The sequence below is a fragment of the Hemicordylus capensis genome, chromosome 1 (assembly GCF_027244095.1).
Source record: "Hemicordylus capensis ecotype Gifberg chromosome 1, rHemCap1.1.pri, whole genome shotgun sequence".
NCBI classification, from domain to species: Eukaryota; Metazoa; Chordata; class Lepidosauria; order Squamata; family Cordylidae; genus Hemicordylus; species Hemicordylus capensis.
In genome coordinates this window covers 70,546,431-70,564,310 of record NC_069657.1, presented here as the reverse complement: position 1 = coordinate 70,564,310, position 17,880 = coordinate 70,546,431, and the positions used below count along the sequence as shown (strand labels likewise).

The following is a 17,880-nucleotide window of genomic DNA, read 5'->3' as shown; positions in this document are numbered from 1 at the left end:
GGATTTGTCTTGGCTTGTTTCCATAACAAACATGTCTTATTGGGAGGCCATAGTCTCTGCTTGTTGCAAAGGATTAGTATGTTCTAAGATGAGCGGTAAAGAAAGCTGGAAGCTGTGGCTGGGGCCGTAGTTCTGTGGAGGTGGAAGAGTTGCTCTAATGAAGCATTGTCCTTTCAGCTGTCTGCTCAGTTATGTCTAGTGATCTTTAAATCTGCTATGGCTTTTTATTTTGTATTTGTAACAGAAGTGGCCTAACTTTTTTCTAAATAAATCATTGGTTGGACTCTTCCATAGTGAGCACGCCCTTTTATTACTAAATCATCCATTAGTAAGTTTTGTTCCTTAGCATACACAGCAGTAATTCAGTGCAGAATGTTGGTTTCTTTCCTTTAAATCTTCTTTATTTTAAATATTTTTAAAAGATTTAAAATAACCCCCACTAACTGAGCAAAGAAGCACCTTTTAAAGTGACTATTCTCTTATATTGGGCAAGGAGCAACTGTCCCTATCCATCCCCCAGCCAGAATCCCTCCAGGGGCTGTTGCTGGTGTCTACCTTGTATTGCTTTTTATATTGGGGACAGGAAACCACTTCCCTCCCTCCCCCTCTCTCTCTCTCTCTTTCTCTCTCTCAACAGCTTTGAGAACATTTGTTGAAAAACTGTGCATAAATATTCATGGTATTAGAGTAGTAGATCTACCAAGGCACCATCTGTTATTACGATAACAGATAATAAAAATTACACAACAAATGCAAGAACGATCAGAAAAAAGGAAGTGGATGCAGATGTTGCATTTCAAAGAAGTTCGCAAACTTAACACCCTGGTGTTCTAGTGGGCTCCCAGCTACATAAGATAAATTGGGCATACTAGCTGACCCCGCACAGAGCATCTGTGCACTGAGCCTGTGGCATCCCCCCTCCCACAACTCCCTTGCTCGCTCTCTCCGCCCCCACAACTCCCTTGCTCGCTCTTTCCACCCCCACAACTCCCTTGATTGCTCTCTCTGCCCCCACAATGCCCCATCTGTGCACTGAGCCTGTGGCATCCCCCCCCCGCAATGCCCTAGCTCGCCCCCTCCCCCCCACAACAGTCTTTCTATCTCTGTCTCACAGTCCTTGCTTCCTCCTGCCGCTGCCAGGGCCTGTCGCCCGCTCGCCTGCCAGCCTCTGAGATCCCTGCTCCCTGCCACTTCACGGCATGGTGCAGCCAACCGTCTGCCGCCCAGAGCCAACTGCCCAGCTCCTGAAGCCACCCCCAGCCTCCGAGCTCCCTGCCGCTCCCAAGCCAACTGTCAAACGGCTTTCCAGCTGCTCGCCAAACTCCCTGCTGCCCCAGAATTCTCTCCACCTCTGTCAGCCTATTGCCTCCTCTATCTCTGTCAGCCAATCACTCCCCCGCCCTCCCGTCAGCCAATCGCCTCCTTTCTGCCATGTCCCCACACATGGCCCATCTTGGAGAATTAATTATATTGTCTTTTAAACCACCCAGAGAACTTGCGTTTGGGGCGGTATAGAAATATGCTAAATAAATAAATAGAAGATTATTCAGGATGAATGGTGACAGAAGCCAGTGCTATTTCTTGAAGGAATAATTTGCAACAAGCCACCAGTTTGGTAGAACTAAGATAGATGGCCTCACAAAGTACTAGGGCTGCCAGCATCAAATACACATAACTGCAGAATAAAGGTAAAGTGTTCTGTCAAGTCGATTTCGACTCCTGGCGCCCACAGAGCTCTGTGGTTTTCTTTGGTAGAATACAGGAGGGGTTTACCATTGCCCCATCTTGCTTAGTATGGAAGAATGCCTTTCAGCATCTTCCTATATTGCTGCTGCCCGATATAACACCAGAGGGGATTCGAACCGGCAACCTTCTGCTTGTTAATCAAGCATTTCCCCGCTGCACCACTTAAGGTGACAACTGGGAAATAGGTTGGTTGTCTAAAATAATGAGTGGTTAGAATCCTGAGGGATTTTTGAAAAACAAGTATCTACTGAACTTTGCACCTAAAAGGCAGTAAAATTCTGCACTGTAACCTAAATTCTGTACCAAGAAAGCGGAATTTTACAACCCAAATAATAAATTATGTAAATGAAACACTTTTCCATGTATCATTTTGTACAGTTCTGCAGACTTACAACCCTGCCTACAGGGCATAAACTGCAGTCAGATTCTCAATTGCAAAGCTAGAAATTATATCTCGAAGCCATGAACAGATGCCCCCATGAGTCATGTGCTGACTGTGGGTCATCCTATGTTTTACATCCTGGCCTATGACCTGTAGGTTTCCAGTAAAATTAATGCTATGAAAACTCTTCCTGTTGTTATGCCATGCCCTAGATGGTGCATCACCTCCTTTTCCGTTTCTGTAGAATTCTTTCCGAGGTGATCTCATTGATTCCTTCTATGCAGATTGCGTTGCTTCCTCAAAATGTTACAAAAACTCATTTTAGTTGTCAGAACTTGAATCTGCATGCTTGTATTTTGACTTCCTTGTTCTCATGTTCACCAAGCCCTGATTCCCTAGTCTTTTTCAAGTCACATCTTTTCTTTTTATATCTCATATTTTATATTTTATTTCCTATTTTAGGACACACCTGTGGTTCTTTCTGTGTTTACAAACTAGGAAGCGTCCTGAAGTTAAATTTTACGTCAGCTGCCCTGGCATATTGGCTTATTGTTTATCCTTCTTGCTTATCCTTAAAACAAACAATCCTTTGTTTATCCATAAATTCCTGCTGATCTACCTGAGCTCCTTCTGAAATCTTGTAGAATCCACTAAGAGTGTTGACAATAGCACGCACCCCACCCCCTGTTTTGTCTATGCATTTATTTTTAAAAGGTAACGTCCTGGGGCATGGTCCTTATTGATTGGGATACCCCATATTCAGTGCAGTTTTTATGCTGAAGAGGAGGGTAGAACCCCTTTCTACAGAGATCTTTAGATCTGTCTGCATCTAACAACAGAGACATCAGTCTAGCACTGGTGACTGTACAAAAACACCATTTCCTTACACTAGAGTAAGAATAATCTCATATACTGGCCATGTAATTATGCTGCTATACATTGCCATAGTCTATAGCAGGTCCTGCATTTCTGAAAGGTTGTGCTCACAAGCTATTAGTCTTGAGAACATAAACCATGAACTTGCGTCTTGCTTTGACTTGTTTACATTTTTCAGCCGTAAGCTGAAGCAAGCCAAGAGTCCATGGTTAATTAGGAACTGTTGCCAAATGTCAGTTTTATCTTGCGTATGGTCATTATGTTGGGTATGCAGAAGTGGGTGGAGTTCAGAATTCCATGCAAGGATAGATTCTCCTGAGACTCACCTGAGATGAGGAGTGTGACTGAGATGCCTTTGAGTAAATGAGAGTGGCTGATTCAGAGTAGCAACTCTAAATGAGTAACTCCTGAAACAGCTCTGGAGATCACATAAACAAGTTTGGAGACATGCAAATGGCTTTGCTTCTGGGAGAGTCTTAGGTTCTGCCTGCTGAGTGTTCTTCAGAGAGTGGTGCAGAGCAGTGGCTCTGTTGCTTTTCTTTCAAGGGCCTCTGTGCATGCACTCCCACAGTTGAAGTAACCAGAGTGTCCCCAATTATGCTGCTAGATGAGTACTCGTTAATGGAGATTAAAGGAGGTGCAAAGGAAATACAGTCAATATTTTTAATAAGAACTTAAATACCCATTTTCTTTCCAGTTTCTTTACCATCGATCGGTCATAGCTTACTGTCGTAGCAGTTATGCAGTTTCTGTCCTCTATGAAGAATGGAAAGAGAAACATTTGCCTTGTAGTGTGACTGTTCCATAGCTTAAATATGCCCATTAATTAGAATTAATGGGGGGAAATACATATTGACATAAAGGAAAGTAATCTTTATATTCATCAGTGTCTCAGCTTCATTTTATGCAAAGTTCAAAGCTCTTGCTTCTATCTCTGAACTAATCTTCCATACAAAAGTTCTGGCACTGAGGTATTCGGTAATATCCCAACTGAGATTACTGGGAGGCTGTCCAAACAAACCAGTTCCTTAAGGAGTTGAGCCTTGTGCCTCAGCCACCGCTTTTTCACACATGCATATTCTAGTGCTTTTGATATGATACAAATGTATCAAGTGTCTTGCCTTCCCATCACAATGAGATACCCTGATATTGTGGGGAAATTTGAAAAGTGAAATGAATGGAAGCAGTACTAGTAGCTCCCAACAGACAGTGATCTCCTTTGGCCAGTGTACTGTGGCAGCTCAGTGGGGTCCACTTTAAAAGAGATCAAAATAGTGTGGGTTGAGTACAGAGAGTGAAAGAGGGCCAGAAGTTCCTCTGAGCTAAAACAGCTAAGTGGAAGAGTAATTAAGTAACAGATTCTGTTTTCTGAGTGTGTGTAGTATGTCTTCAAGGAGAGAAGGCCCAAAGTCCAGGCTGAAGGAAAAGAAGGGGTCTGATGGATCAGGCTTACCATGCTGGTAGGTGATTTCAGAGGGGCACCAGTCCATGCCTTGGTTTTTGCAAAAAAGTTCTGGCTGAGTTTGTGTGGCCTTATGGGAATGGTGTGACGTGCTTGGAAAAGAGAGGTCTGTAGACGAAGAACCTGTGTGGTCTATTATATTGGGGCAGCTGGCACTGTCCAAATACAGCCGAGGTGGTTTGGGAGGCGGCTGTGGCTTGGTGGCTAGGTTTTGCTCACTCTGACATGACAGGTAGTCTGACTTTCCTTTCAGGTCTCGTGGGAGCCCCCTCTTGTTGTATTGTCCACTGGAGTCTAGAGTTTGGCTGTCATGATTCAAGATAATGACTTGGTTGCTAGCCTTCTTATGCCTCCTGAATGAGAGCCGCTTGAAGAAACCTGAGGACCTGATAGATCCTCTCCGCCAAGTGTCCATGGTGAGGGAGGCTGTCAAAAGCTGGTGGATGCCAACTGCACGATGCAGGAGACCACAGGTCTTGATTGCAGGCTTTGTCAGAGGCACCTCCCTTCTTCTGGTTCCTAAAGCAGAAGAAAAAACAAACAAGCTGGCTTCCAAAAAAAACTGCCCTTGCTCTTAGCATTCACCTGCATTTAATAAAGCCCATAGAGAAGGGGTGCTTCAGTATGGTCTAAAGGCAATCTTCCTAGCCAAGGAAGTGTGGCTAGAATTGTCAAACTGTTCCAGCTTCCAAGCTTTCAGAATGAACGCTGGATATCTGCAATGCTTGCTCCCAAAGCCTAAATGTGAGGAGGACATACGAAAGGCACTTCTAGTCTTGTGAATTTTCAAGACTAGAAAATTGACAATCATAACTGTTAGAGCATGAATTGTGATGTTTAAAGCAACTGGTATACTCTAAGTCTGTGGCAGAATGTGCTGTTGCTGTACATGGAATGGGGCTTTTCCTTTCTTATTCCCCTAGTGCTTTATGTGGCTTCCATTCAGCCCAGTCAAGCAAAGGTTTTAATTTTACTTGCAGTGACGACAACCATGGTACTCTTAGGCCTCCCCCTTCCCACCAACCCCCCTGCCTCAAACCATCTTTCTGTCTATTGGTCCCCTAAAAAGACATGTACCCTGTCCTGTTCGCTTGTAAATATCCTTCTCTATAGTGCCCATTTACCTGTTCTTCCACTTCTTCTACATAACTTTCTGTACAAGCATATGTCTAGCTCGTACATACATTATGTCTTATTTTTCTTTCTTGTTGCCTGGAACAGCTTTACTCTTTATTTATCAGGCCATTCACTTCCTTTCTTTAAAATCCCTCATTAAGACCAAATTTGGTGAAATCTTGCCTTTCCTGTCCCTGCTTCACCTGACCTGCATATCCACTGCCTCCTTACTTGTCTTACCCATTTCTACAAATAGCACCGCTCCAGGGGTTCTCAGACTTCGGTCCCCAGAAGTTGTTGGATTACAACTCCCACCATCCCGAGCCACAAGGACCAAAGGCAGGAATGGTGGGAGTCATAGCCAAACAACATCTGGGCACCCAGTTCTCACTTTTGGTCCTTGTGGCTGGTGATGGGTGGGAGTTATAACGCAACAACATCTGGGGACCCACGTTTGAGAACCCCTGCACTACTCAACTATCAGTCCTTGAACTCTCTGCCTACATGTCTTGTCCATCTAATTGTAAGCAGTGTGTGATCATTCAAAGGTATGTACAGGGAACCGTCACTTTGCTGAAGCTAAGCAGATCTAGATTTGATCAATGCCTGAATGAGTGACTGCCTGGGAATCCCATGTAAGCTGACTTACGTTTCATGATAGAAGAATGGTGGGGTATGAATATAGTTGGACTGGTGAATTTATAGCCTTCTGCTATCTCAGTTGTCCATTCCTTCTCAGGCTTTTGAACCACTTTACAGGTGTAACAATCTTTACCCCAGAAAGGAATTATGTGGCCTGACTTCCAGTGTGGGTTGCCAAACCAAAGTTAGTTGAAGATCAGTATTGGCATGTCATCATGTGAATCAATATGCCCAGATGCCAGAGCCCAAAACAGCATCTACGTATTGAAAGGTTCACTATTTCACAGTAAAATATCAATATCAATATCAATATCAGCCACCACCACCCACTACTAGCCTCAATATCAATATCAGCCACCACCACCCACTACTAGCCTCCTTGAACAATTAGCAAAAAGACACTCTGAAAGCATTATACATGAGACAGTACTGGAACTTAGTGTAAGGTCTTGAAATTTGGCGTTGCTACTTACTGTAAGATGGAACAGCAGGGAGACAGTCAAGAGGGGAAGTGTAAAGGAAGCACAGCCATCACAGTGCACAGCATGCCTATATCAGAAGGTTCACAGGTTGAAAGGATGCTTAGAAGTCTGCCATATATTTTGGAACAAAAGCTAGAAGTCTGCTATATCATTTGAACCCTCCTCTTGAACACCTTCCTTCAGTGTTGTTCTGTGTTCTTCATTTCTCTCTTCTCAGCCACTCATTTGCTTTGCAGGCGGCAATTCCTTTGTGTGTGTGTTCTGTGCCAAGCCCTTGCTGACTCAGTCATGTCAGAAATTGGGATTTACACTATTAGTTAATTGCAGAGATTGCAGGAAGTAGGTGTGTAGAGCTGGGAAGCACCAGCCCACATATCATGCCTCAGGAGAATCCAGGACAAGATGAGACTATTATACCACTTTCATTCTTCAGAATGGCTGCTGGGCGAAGGGGATCACAGAGAAGTATAATAGTGCCCAGTAAGGTTTCGTTCTTTCTGCCAAACTCCAACTTTAAGGGAGCTCATATACTTTTATTTACAGTTAGAAATGGAAAATTTATTTATTCCATCATTTTGGAATAAGAAATGTTAGTAATCAAGAGAAAAAATTCTAGCAGAGAGCAACTTATTAAGGGGTGGCTAACAAAGTTCATTATATTATTTTATTATTGTTGTTGTTGTTGTTTACACAGTCAGACAGGTGTTATTGACTGGTTTATTTTATCCAGACATCGAGTCCTTCCCAAGGACCTGGGATGGCTGGATTTTATTATCTATCTTGTTGCTGTTATTATTATAGATATCGTTGCAGAATATAGGCTGTTCCGTGACGATATCTATAATAACATCGCGGAACAGCCTGTATTATTTATTTATTTATTTATTACATTTATATCCCGCTCTTCCTCCAAGGAGGCCAGAGCAGTGTACTACATACTGAAGTTTCTCCTCATAACAACCCTGTGAAGTAGGTTAGGCTGAGAGAGAAGTGACTGGCCCAGAGTCACCCAGCTAGTATCATGGCTGGATGGGGATTTGAACTCGGGTCTCCCTGGTCCTAGTCCAGCACTCTCAGCACTCTAACCACTGTACCACTCTGGCTCTCTTTTTCCCTCTATTGTTATTGTTATTGTTATTATTATCAGTTGTGACTCAGATGCAGCAACTGACTAGTAAAGTTGATGGCCTAAGAAGTCTAAAGAGCCATCATTTGACCAAGTTTGTGCTGAATGTTTTTGCTTAAATGTGGCTGAATTGATGGTTGAGCTTTAACTCGCCTCCTTTCTTCAAGGCATCTACAGGCTGGAGAAACTTGGATTCAGTGACAGTGACTGATTGCTACTTTGAAAATTATTGTAACTCTGGGCATCACCATATTTTAAGAATCAATCTTATTTTTTGCTTGGAAGAACCTCACTTGCCTACTTTCTTATGCTTAAGTGATTATCCTTGAAGCCTCTTTTTTTCCTTATCAGAGACATTTATTGAAAGAAGTCATAAATTAAATTGTTGAACACCAGCAGGCAAGGTGAACCCTAATTACTTCTCCTGTCCTGAGGTTCCAGATGAACTTATGCAAAGAAACATTTTGTTCCATCAGTTCTAAATATCTTCATGATGAGAGCTGGTCTTGAGGTAGCAAGCATGACTTGTCCCCTTTGCTAAGCAGGGTCTGCCCTGGTTGCATATGAATGGGAGACTAGAAGTGTGAGCACTGTAAGATATTCCCCTCAGGGGATGGAGCCGCTGCTCTGGGAAGAGCAAAAGGTTTCAAGTTCCCTCCCTGGCTTCTCCAAGATAAGGTTGAGAGAGGTTCCTGCCTGCAACCTTGGAGAAGCCACTGCCAGTCTGTGAAGACAATACTGGGCTAGATAGACCAATGGTCTGACTCAGTATATGGCAGCATCCTATGTCCCTATGTAGTGAATACAGTGTTGGCCTTAAACTAGGGAGACCCAGCTTCAAATCCCCTCTCAGCCATGAAGCCTGTTGGGTGATGTGGGGCCAGACACTCTCTCTCAACCTAATCTACCTCACTGAATTCTTATGAGGTTAAAATGCGTGGAGAGCAGTGTTCCCTCTAACAGGGATTCCCAGATGTTGTTGACTACAACTCCCATAATACCCAAGCAAAAGCTATTGCAGCTGGGGATTCTGGGAGTTGTAGCCAACAACATCTGGGAATCCCTGTTAGAGGGAACACTGCTGGAGAGGGGTGCATACACTGCCCTGAGGGTGGGTTAAAAATGTAATAAATATACTTCCTCTTTCTCTGATATAATGGACAGTACTAATGCGGTACATTATACCATTTCGAGTGGGCTATGGGGTGGAGACTGCCTTCAGTACTATTGATCATAGTATCCTTCTGGAATGTCTGAGGGTGTTGGGGGTGGGAGACACTGTTTTACAGTGGTTCTGCTCCTACCTGTTGGACAGGTTCCAGATGGTGTCAATTGGAGATTGTTGCTCTTCTAAATCTGAGCTTAAGCATGGTGTCCCTCAAGGCTCCATACTCTCTCCAATGCTTTTTAACATCTACATGAAACCACTGGGAGAGATCATCAGGGGATTTGGAGCTGGGTGTTATCAGTATGCTGATGATACCCAGAGCTACTTCTCCGTGTCAACTTCTTCAGGAGATGGCATATCCTCCTTAAATGCCTCCTTAAATTACTGGAAGCAGTAATGGGCTGGATGAGGGAGAATAAACTGAAGCTGAATCCAGATAAGACAGAGGTACTTATTGTGCAGGGTCAGAACTCCAGGGACGATTGTGATCTACCTGTTCTGTATGGGGTCACACTTCCCCAAAAGGAACAGGTCTGCAGTCTGGGAGTACTCCTGGATCCACACCTCTCCTTGGTTTCTCAGGTTGAGGCGGTGGCCAGGGGTGCTTTCTATCAGCTTCGGCTGATACGCCAGCTGTGCCCGTTTCTCAAGATCAATGACCTCGAAACAGTGGTACATCTGTTGGTAACCTCCAGACTTGACTTCTGTAATGCACTCTACGTGGGGCTGCCTTTGTATGTAGTCCAGAAACTTCAGTTGGTTCAGAATGCGGCCGCCAGGTTGGTCTCTGGGTCATCTCGGAGAGACCACATTACTCTATTGCTGATGGAGTTACACTGGCTGCCAATAGGTTTCCGGGTGAAATACAAAGTGCTAGTTATAACTTTAAAAGCCCTAAACGGCTTAGGTCCTGGGTATTTAAGAGAGCGTCTTCTTCACTACGAACCCCACCGCCCATTAAGGTCATCTGAGGAGGTTCGTCTCCAGTTACCGCCAACTCGTTTGGTGGTCACACAGAGACGCGCCTTCTTGGTTGCTGCCCCAAGATTGTGGAATGCGCTCCCTGGTGAGTTACAATCCTCCCCATCTCTGGCAATTTAAAAAAAAACATTTGAAAACCCATTTTTTTTACCCAAGTTTTCTCAGGTTTTATAAAAAATGCTGTTTGTTTAATTTTATGGTTTTTAAATTATTGTATATGTGTTGCTTATATGTGTTGCTTATATGTTGAACAGTTTTAACTTTTATATGTGTTTTAATTGTTGTTAGCTGCCCAGTAGTGGGCGGAGTATAAATTTGATAGATAGATAAAAATTGCCTTAGAGTCAAAATATTGTCCACTGTTTTAGAACAAGGATAGGCAGCCTTGGCTCTCTGGCTCTTGTTGAACTACAACCCCCATCATACCAAGGCATAATAAATTAGAGTTACTTTTGTATAGCATGCATTACTTTTGTATAGCATGTGCAAAGCATTAGGAGTGTGTATGAAAAACATTTTGTGTTCTGAGTTTGGAATGGAATGCAAATGCATCGACCATTCCATCAGAACAACTAGTCGAGCTGGTTGTTCAGATGGAATGACACCATTCCATCGACCCCTTCCAAACGCCGTTTTGGATTCCAAAACGCCGTTTTGGATTCTATGCATGCGCGGCAGCCAGAAGAACACCCTTGGAACAGGTTGGACCATTCCGCTTTGGAATGGGTCATTTTGTTACTAGCTCAGAACAGGCCCTCCTTTTAAAGGGTGTTCTGTTCTAAGCTTGGAATCCTCAAAAGGGCCCATTTCGAGGCAGAACGTTCTGACCCCAAAACGTTCTGTACACCTCTACAAAGCTCCTAGTGCAAAAAATCAGCTGGAACAGGGTCCTGGGATGTTAGTTTAATACTTGGACTCCAAAAAAAGAACAAGACAGATCCCTGAAGCTATATTTGTATTTTTGGAAATTTGACTTTCATTTTAAGGAGTTCTCTGGATCAAGATTTGCCTAATATTTAGTATAAAACAACTAAAACCAATGATCCTTCATTTAGTTATCTCTGTTATAAGGATTCTGTAATTAAGCTTCATGGTATTTGACTCATGAACCCACATGAGATGATTGACTCTCTAGCGCTAATATAACAACTTTAGTTTTTTGTTCGGTATGGAGTTTTCCAAATGACAGAGCAGAGTAAGAATAGGCTCTTTGTGCATACATTGCTGATTAATCAGATGTTAAAGCATTTTTAAGGCATGACATGTGTACATGACATATGACTTCCTTGTTTTTGGAGCAATGTAGCAGATGATATGAGGGCATGAAGTACAGAGCTACACATCTCTAAGAATACAAGAAGTGGCTGGTTGAATGGGACCAAAATCCATCTTTTGGAGCATTATATCTCCAAAAGTGGCCAAACAGATGCTTCTGGAAACTTCCAAACACTCTGTGATAGTGGCAATTTGCTCTTATTTCTCCACAACATTTGATACTTGGATGTTCACAGTTACTCCATGTCTTATAGTAAGGAATTCCATCTATAATGAGAGAACAACCCAGCTTCAAGAGTGCCATTTGGGGGAGAGGTCCAATGGTATACTTTGCAAAGCTGCATCTGCAGCTAAATGACCCAACATCATCCCATCTACCTCAGTGGTAGAGCCAAAGCCCAGGCTAGCCAAGGCCAAGCATGATGGCAGGGAGGCATGGCTTTTTTGCCTAGGTGATTGAAAACACTTTCTCTCCTGCCACGAAGCCCAGATGGTTCCAGAAGAGTAGTTAAGGGATAGGTCTGCTATCAGGCCTGACATTGGCTATTCATATACCAGCAAGACACTAGCCAGAGAAGATGAGCTCTAGAAGCCCAGAGAAAGCAGGGGCAAGGGTGTGGGGAGAGAGGACAATAAGAACAACCCTGCTGGATCAGGCCCAAGGCCCATTAGTCCAGCATCCTGTTTCACACAGTAGCCCACAATATGCCTCTGGGAAGCCCTCAGGCAAGAGCTGAGGGCATGCCCTCTCTCCTGCGGATGCTCCCCAGCAACTAGTATTTAAAGGCATTTTGTCTCTGAGGCTGGATGTGGTCTGTAGTCCTCAGACTAGTAGCCATTGATAGACCTGCCCTCCATGAATTTATCTAAACCCCTCTTAAAGCCCTCCAGGCTGTTGGCTGTCACCATATCTTGTGGCAGAGAATTTCATAGGTTCATTCATTCATTCATTATTCAATTTCAAGGTTAATTATGCGTTGTGTGAAAAAATACTTGCTTCTGTCGATTCTAGGCAATTAGTTTCATAGGATTGACCCCTGGTTCTAGTGTTATGCAAGAAGGAGAAAAATATCTCTCTTTCCACACCATGCATAATTTTATAGACCTCTATCATATCTCCCCGCAGTTGTCTTTTTTCTAAACTAAAAAGCCCCAGGTGGTGTAACCTTGCCTCATAAGAAAGGTGCTCCAGGCCCCTGATCAACTTGGTTTCCCTCTTCTGCACCTTCTCCAGTTCTATGTCCTTTTTGAGGTATGGTGATCAGAACTGTACACAGCACTCCAAATTTGGCCACACCATAAATTTGTAAAAAGGCATTATGATAGCAGCAGCTGAATTTTCAGACCCCTTCCTAATAATTCCAAGCATGGAATTGGCCTTTTTCAGAGCTGCTACACATTGTGTTGACACTTTCACTGAGCTGTCCACCACAATCCCAGGATCTCTCTCCTGGTCAGTCACTGACAGCTCAGACCCCATCAGCATCTACAGTGAGGGAAATAAGTATTTGATCCCCTGCTGATTTTGTCCGTTCGCCCTCTGACACAGAAATGACCAGGCTATAATTGGAATGGTAGGTTTATTGTAGCTGTGAGAGACAGAATAACAACAAACAAACCCTCGGGCAAACTGATAAAATCAGCAGGGGATCAAATGCTTATTTCCCTCAGTGTATGTGAAGTTGTGGGGTTTTTTCTCCTAATGTGCCTCGCTTTACACTTGCTTACATTGAAGTGCCATTTTGTTGCCTACTCACCCAGTTTGGAGATATCCTTTTGGAACTCCTCACAATCTGTTTTGGATATCACTACCCTAAATAGTTTGGTGTCATCTGTGAATTTGCCACCCCCCCCCCCCACACTGCTTACCCAAACTTCTAGATCATTTATGAATAAATTAAAAAGCACTGATTCCAGTACAGATCCCAGGGGGACTCCACTTCTTACTTCCCTCCATTTAGAGAACTGACCATTTATTCCTACCCTCTGTTTCCTGTCCTTCAATCAGTTACCAATCCATACATGAACCTGTCCCCTTATCCCATGACTGTTAAGTTTACTCAAGAGCCCTTGGTGGGGAACTTTGTCAAAAACGTTTTAGAAGTCCAAGTATACTATGTCAACTTTATGTTGTTGTGCCTGTTGATATTCTCAAAGAACTCCAAAAGTTTGGTGAGACAAGATTTATCTTGGCAGAAGCTATGCTGGTTCTCCTTCAGCAGGGCCTGTTCTATATACAGTAATTTTATCTCTGAGAATATATTCCATCAATTTGCCCAGCACATACATTAAGTTTAACCGGCCTGTAATTTTCCAGATCCCCCTAGATCTCTTTTTAAAAATCAGTGTTACATTGGCTACTTTCCAGAACATACAAAGCCTGATTGTAGGGATAAACTACATATTTTTGCAAAGAGGTTGGCAATTTCACATTTGAGTTCTTTAAGGACTCTCGAGTGGATACCATTTGGCCCTGGCAATTTGTTAATTTTTAATTTTTTCAGACAGTTTGGAACACCATCTCTTGTCAGCTCTGTCTGACTGTTCTTTAGCCTCTGTCCCTGAGAAGCTCAGTTCAGACATAGGTATAAGCTCAGTATCCTCTGCCATGAAGACAGATGGAAAGAACTCTATTTAGCTTCTCTGCAACCTCCATATCTTCCTTAGTAAGTAAGCCCTTTCACTCCTTCATATCTAATGGACCAATCTTGTCCCTGGTAGGTTTTCTGTTTCTGATATAATTTAAGACATTTTTGTGATTCCCCTTGCTGCTTTTAACTAAATGTTCTTTAACTCTTTTTGCCTCCCTTATTTTCTCTTTGCATTTATTTTGCCAGAGTTTGTGTTCCTTTCTGTTCTCTTCACTCGGGCAAGCCTTCCAATTTTGGAAGGAATTCTTCATCCAACTTTAAAGCTTCCTTGACTTTTTTAGCCATGGCGGCGTGCTCCTGGACTTGGTAGTATCTTTCCTTCTTTTTGGTATACATTCTGACTGGGCTACTAGTATTGTGGTTTTAAGTAAACTCCATGCATTCCGGAGCAAAGTGATTCTCCTGATTTTTCCCTTTCAGTTTTCTTTTCACCAAACTCATTTTAGAGAATTTTCCTCATCTGAAGCTCAAAGTGTCTGTTAGATTTCCTTGGTGATTCTTTCTTCACAAGTACGCTGAATTTGAACACACTATGGCCACTGTTCCCTAAAGGTCCTACAACACGACATCTCAGCACCAGGCCCTGTATACCACTCAGGATTAAGTCCTAGGTCACCTTCTCCTTGGTTGGTTCCATGATCAACTGTTTTAGGGCACAGTTGTTCAGCATATCTAGAAATCTGACCTCTTTGTCATTACTTGAATGTGCATTTACCCACTCTCTGTGGGTAATTGAAGTTACCCGTTATTACAGATCTGTTTCTTTCACGCCTTCCTGATTTACTTCTGCAATTCCCAGTCACTGTCAGCATTTTGATCTGGGGGGTGATAGCATATTCCTAGTAGCACATTTCCTTTCAAGCCTTGTATCGTCATCCACAGAGTTTCTGTGGAGGACTCCGGTCTTCCTAGGTTTTCTAGCTTGCTAGATTCTATCCCTTCTTTAACACACAGTGCTACTCCATCCCCGATTCACCCCTCCTTGTCCTTTCTATAGAGTTTATATCCAGGAATAACGGCTTCACTGTTCCACCATGTTACGCCTACTCTATGATCTAGATCAGGGATTCTCAACGTTGTGTCCTCAGATGTTATTGGACTTCAGGTCCCATAATCCCTAACCAAAGGCCACTGATAACATCTGTGGACCCAAAGTTGAGAATCCCTGATCGGGATAGTGATCCCACGACAGTCATAAATATTGAACCCCAATGTTTATGAATGTTGTGGGATCACTATTTATTTATTTATTCGTTTATTTAACATATTTGTATACCACCCAAAACTTACATCTCTGGACAGTATAAAAATGCTGCCCAGATCATCTGTTCACAGGTAAGCAAGCTGTTTTTTCCATTAGCAACCAAGCACTCCAGCTTGGCTCGGAGGCTTCTGGCACCGGCATATGAGCAACTATACACTGAATCTCTTACCTGATGTCTGCTATCTTTCTTGTGGCCATTTGATCTGTCCCCTTTTGGTTTGTGTTGTGAGCCACCCAGAGAACAATTTGTTACAAGGTGGCTATTGAAGTTTATTATTTATCTGAAGCATCAAAGTTTATTATTTATCTGAAGCATTTACACCCTCACACCTTAGGCATTTGCCAAACCAGGTACTGTCCTGCTCCTGCCAGCTATCCCCCAGGCTTCATTTTAAGGAGAGTATTCTCATTTTCATTCTCTCTCTCTCTCTCTCTCAGTAGTTGCTGGTTAGTAATAAGTGTCCACACACTGATTCAGCATATTGTTGTGGGACACTTTTTCCTTGTGTTGTTGTTGTGGGTATTGGTACTTTTGTTGTTAATCGGACACACTCATTGCTGTCCCTTTTTCCTTAGGGCTCTGTAGTCTCTGAGCGAGATTATGAAAGCCTTGTGATGATGCGAATGCGTCAAGCTGCTGAAAGACAGAAGCTGATTGAGCAAATGAAACGGGAAGATGAGGAAGATTCTTGTACATAGTATGAGGAGAAATGGCATTCTCTTGTGCTGCTTAAATTAAGTCAATAAATATCCTTTTTAAAAACAACTCATTTTCTTGAGGGTAAAAACAACCTGACACTCTATTGTCTATAATATAAAGCTGCTTGGGCTTCACGCACTGACATGAAACTCCCAGACCAAACTACAAAAGACAGAAAACATGCAGTTTTCACAGGTAGGTTCCAAACCTTACCCAGACTACTAAAAACAGAAAACCCAAATCCTGGGAAAAATTGTTTCTTTTCTGGAAAATTTTTCCATTGTAAGCATGAGGAAGTATACCTCAGCGATAGCAAAGATTAAAGTCACAGAGAGCTAAAACATGCATATGCTTGCAAACTGCAGGCACTATTATATTTATAGTATAAAGCTGCTTGGACCCCACTCACTGATTGGCATGAAACTCCCAGACCAAACCACGAAAGATAGAAACATGCTGTTTTCACAGGTAGGTTCTGGACCTTGCCTAAACTACCAAAATCAAATATCCTGGGGAAATTGCTTAATTGGCTGGGAAATCTGGAGAAACTCCCATTGGAAATGCATGGAGAACAATACCCGCAAACAAACTTTGCCAGACTCAGCTTCCACTGAATTATGAAGCAAACACTATTTTTCAGTTTACTGTATGTCAGTCCATGTTAGATTTTTATGAAAACTGCTTAATTGAAACAACTCCAGCACTTCATAATTTTTGTTGTATCAGTATACTTTTCCTACACACTAGCTCTTCAGGACATCAACTAGCAGTATGTGAAAGGAGAGTGCATGGCACTTTGAGGGTACAGGAGGAATACTTGTAAACTGCAAGCCCATTTTGTATGTGTCTATATCAGGTTTCCCCAAACTGCGGCCCTCCAGATGTTGCTGAACTACAACTCCCAGCATCCCTAGACACAATTTTATGTGGCTGGGTATGCTGGAAGTTGTAGTTCAGCAACATCTGGAGGGCCGCAGTTTGGGGAAGCCTGGTCTATATAATTGAAGTCTTTCAAGAATCTTAATGTACTACTTAGGTAAAGTTGTGCTGTCGAGTCGGTGTTGGCTCCCGGCGACCACAGAGCTGTGTGGTTTTCTTTAGATTAGATTTTATTTAGTTTTTGAATTTCTATATCCTTTCCCACTACAGTGCCCAAAGGGATGTACAACTTATAAAAGCCATTGGTTAAAAATACATGAAATTTAAATGAATAAAGTAGACAATAACAGATTGGAAGAGAAAAAAAGAGGATGGCAGCATTGGCAATTCCTACCATATGTGATGCATTTTCAAAGCCTGCAGTATCCAAACAGCTCAGGTACTGCTATTTGTTGTCAAATTTCTATACCGCATTTCATTAAAACAATCTCAAGGCGGTTCACACGTTAAAACAAGACTACAAAAACTACTATGGTCCTTTGCCTGGGTTGTCTACATCACAGGAGGAACTAAGTCATCTATAAGTGTGGTAATGCCATCTACACAACCTTCTTCCCAGTTCTGCAAGGACATCCTATTGTGGAAGTCTTCCTGTGTGCTGTTTTGGTGCTTCTGATTTAGCATCCCAGCTCTAAATCAATAGTATTGAAAGGTGTCATGACCATACAGCTTCTTGATTAAGAGAGAAGACTGCCCTGGAGCAGTGTGCCACCTTAATCTGCTGTCAGGCATGGTGAGAACCTACTGGGACCTGCTTGCATGCAGAAGGTTCCACATTCCCTCCTTGGCATCTCCAAGATAGGGCTGAGAGAGATTCCTGCCTGCAGCCTTGAAGAAGCCGCTGCCAGTCTGTGTAAACCAGGGCTGCTCAACTTCAGCCCTGCTGCAGATATTGGCCTACAGCTCCCATAATCCCTGGGTATTGCCCACTGTGACTGGGGATGATGGGAGTTGTAGTCCCCCAAACAGCTGGCAGGGGGCAAAGTTGAGTGGGCTGGTATAGACAGTGCAGAGCCAGATGAACCAATGGTCTGACTCAGTAGGTAGTGGCTATCTCCTGTTGAAGGGCA

At 43.0% G+C, this 17,880-nt stretch overlaps 2 protein-coding genes across 2 annotated transcripts in view; one reads left to right on the top strand and one right to left on the bottom strand.

Moving 5' to 3' along the window:
* DNAJC17 (DnaJ heat shock protein family (Hsp40) member C17) overlaps positions 1-15,937 on the top strand; it is a 36,986-nt gene extending 21,049 nt beyond the window's left edge. Inside the window, exon 11 of the mRNA XM_053271440.1 lies at positions 15,748-15,937. Coding sequence (XP_053127415.1) covers positions 15,748-15,870 — 123 coding nt within the window. The 3' untranslated portion in view covers positions 15,871-15,937. The remainder of the gene's footprint in view (positions 1-15,747) is intronic.
* On the bottom strand, positions 3,654-7,259 carry C1H15orf62 (chromosome 1 C15orf62 homolog). Its single transcript, XM_053271453.1, has 2 exons — positions 6,698-7,259; positions 3,654-4,985 (listed from the first exon to the last, which is right to left on the bottom strand). Exon 2 carries the CDS (start codon positions 4,879-4,881, stop codon positions 4,336-4,338), a length of 546 nt encoding a protein of 181 aa, XP_053127428.1. The 5' UTR covers positions 4,882-4,985; positions 6,698-7,259; the 3' UTR covers positions 3,654-4,335.
* Positions 15,938-17,880: the final 1,943 nt, after the last annotated feature.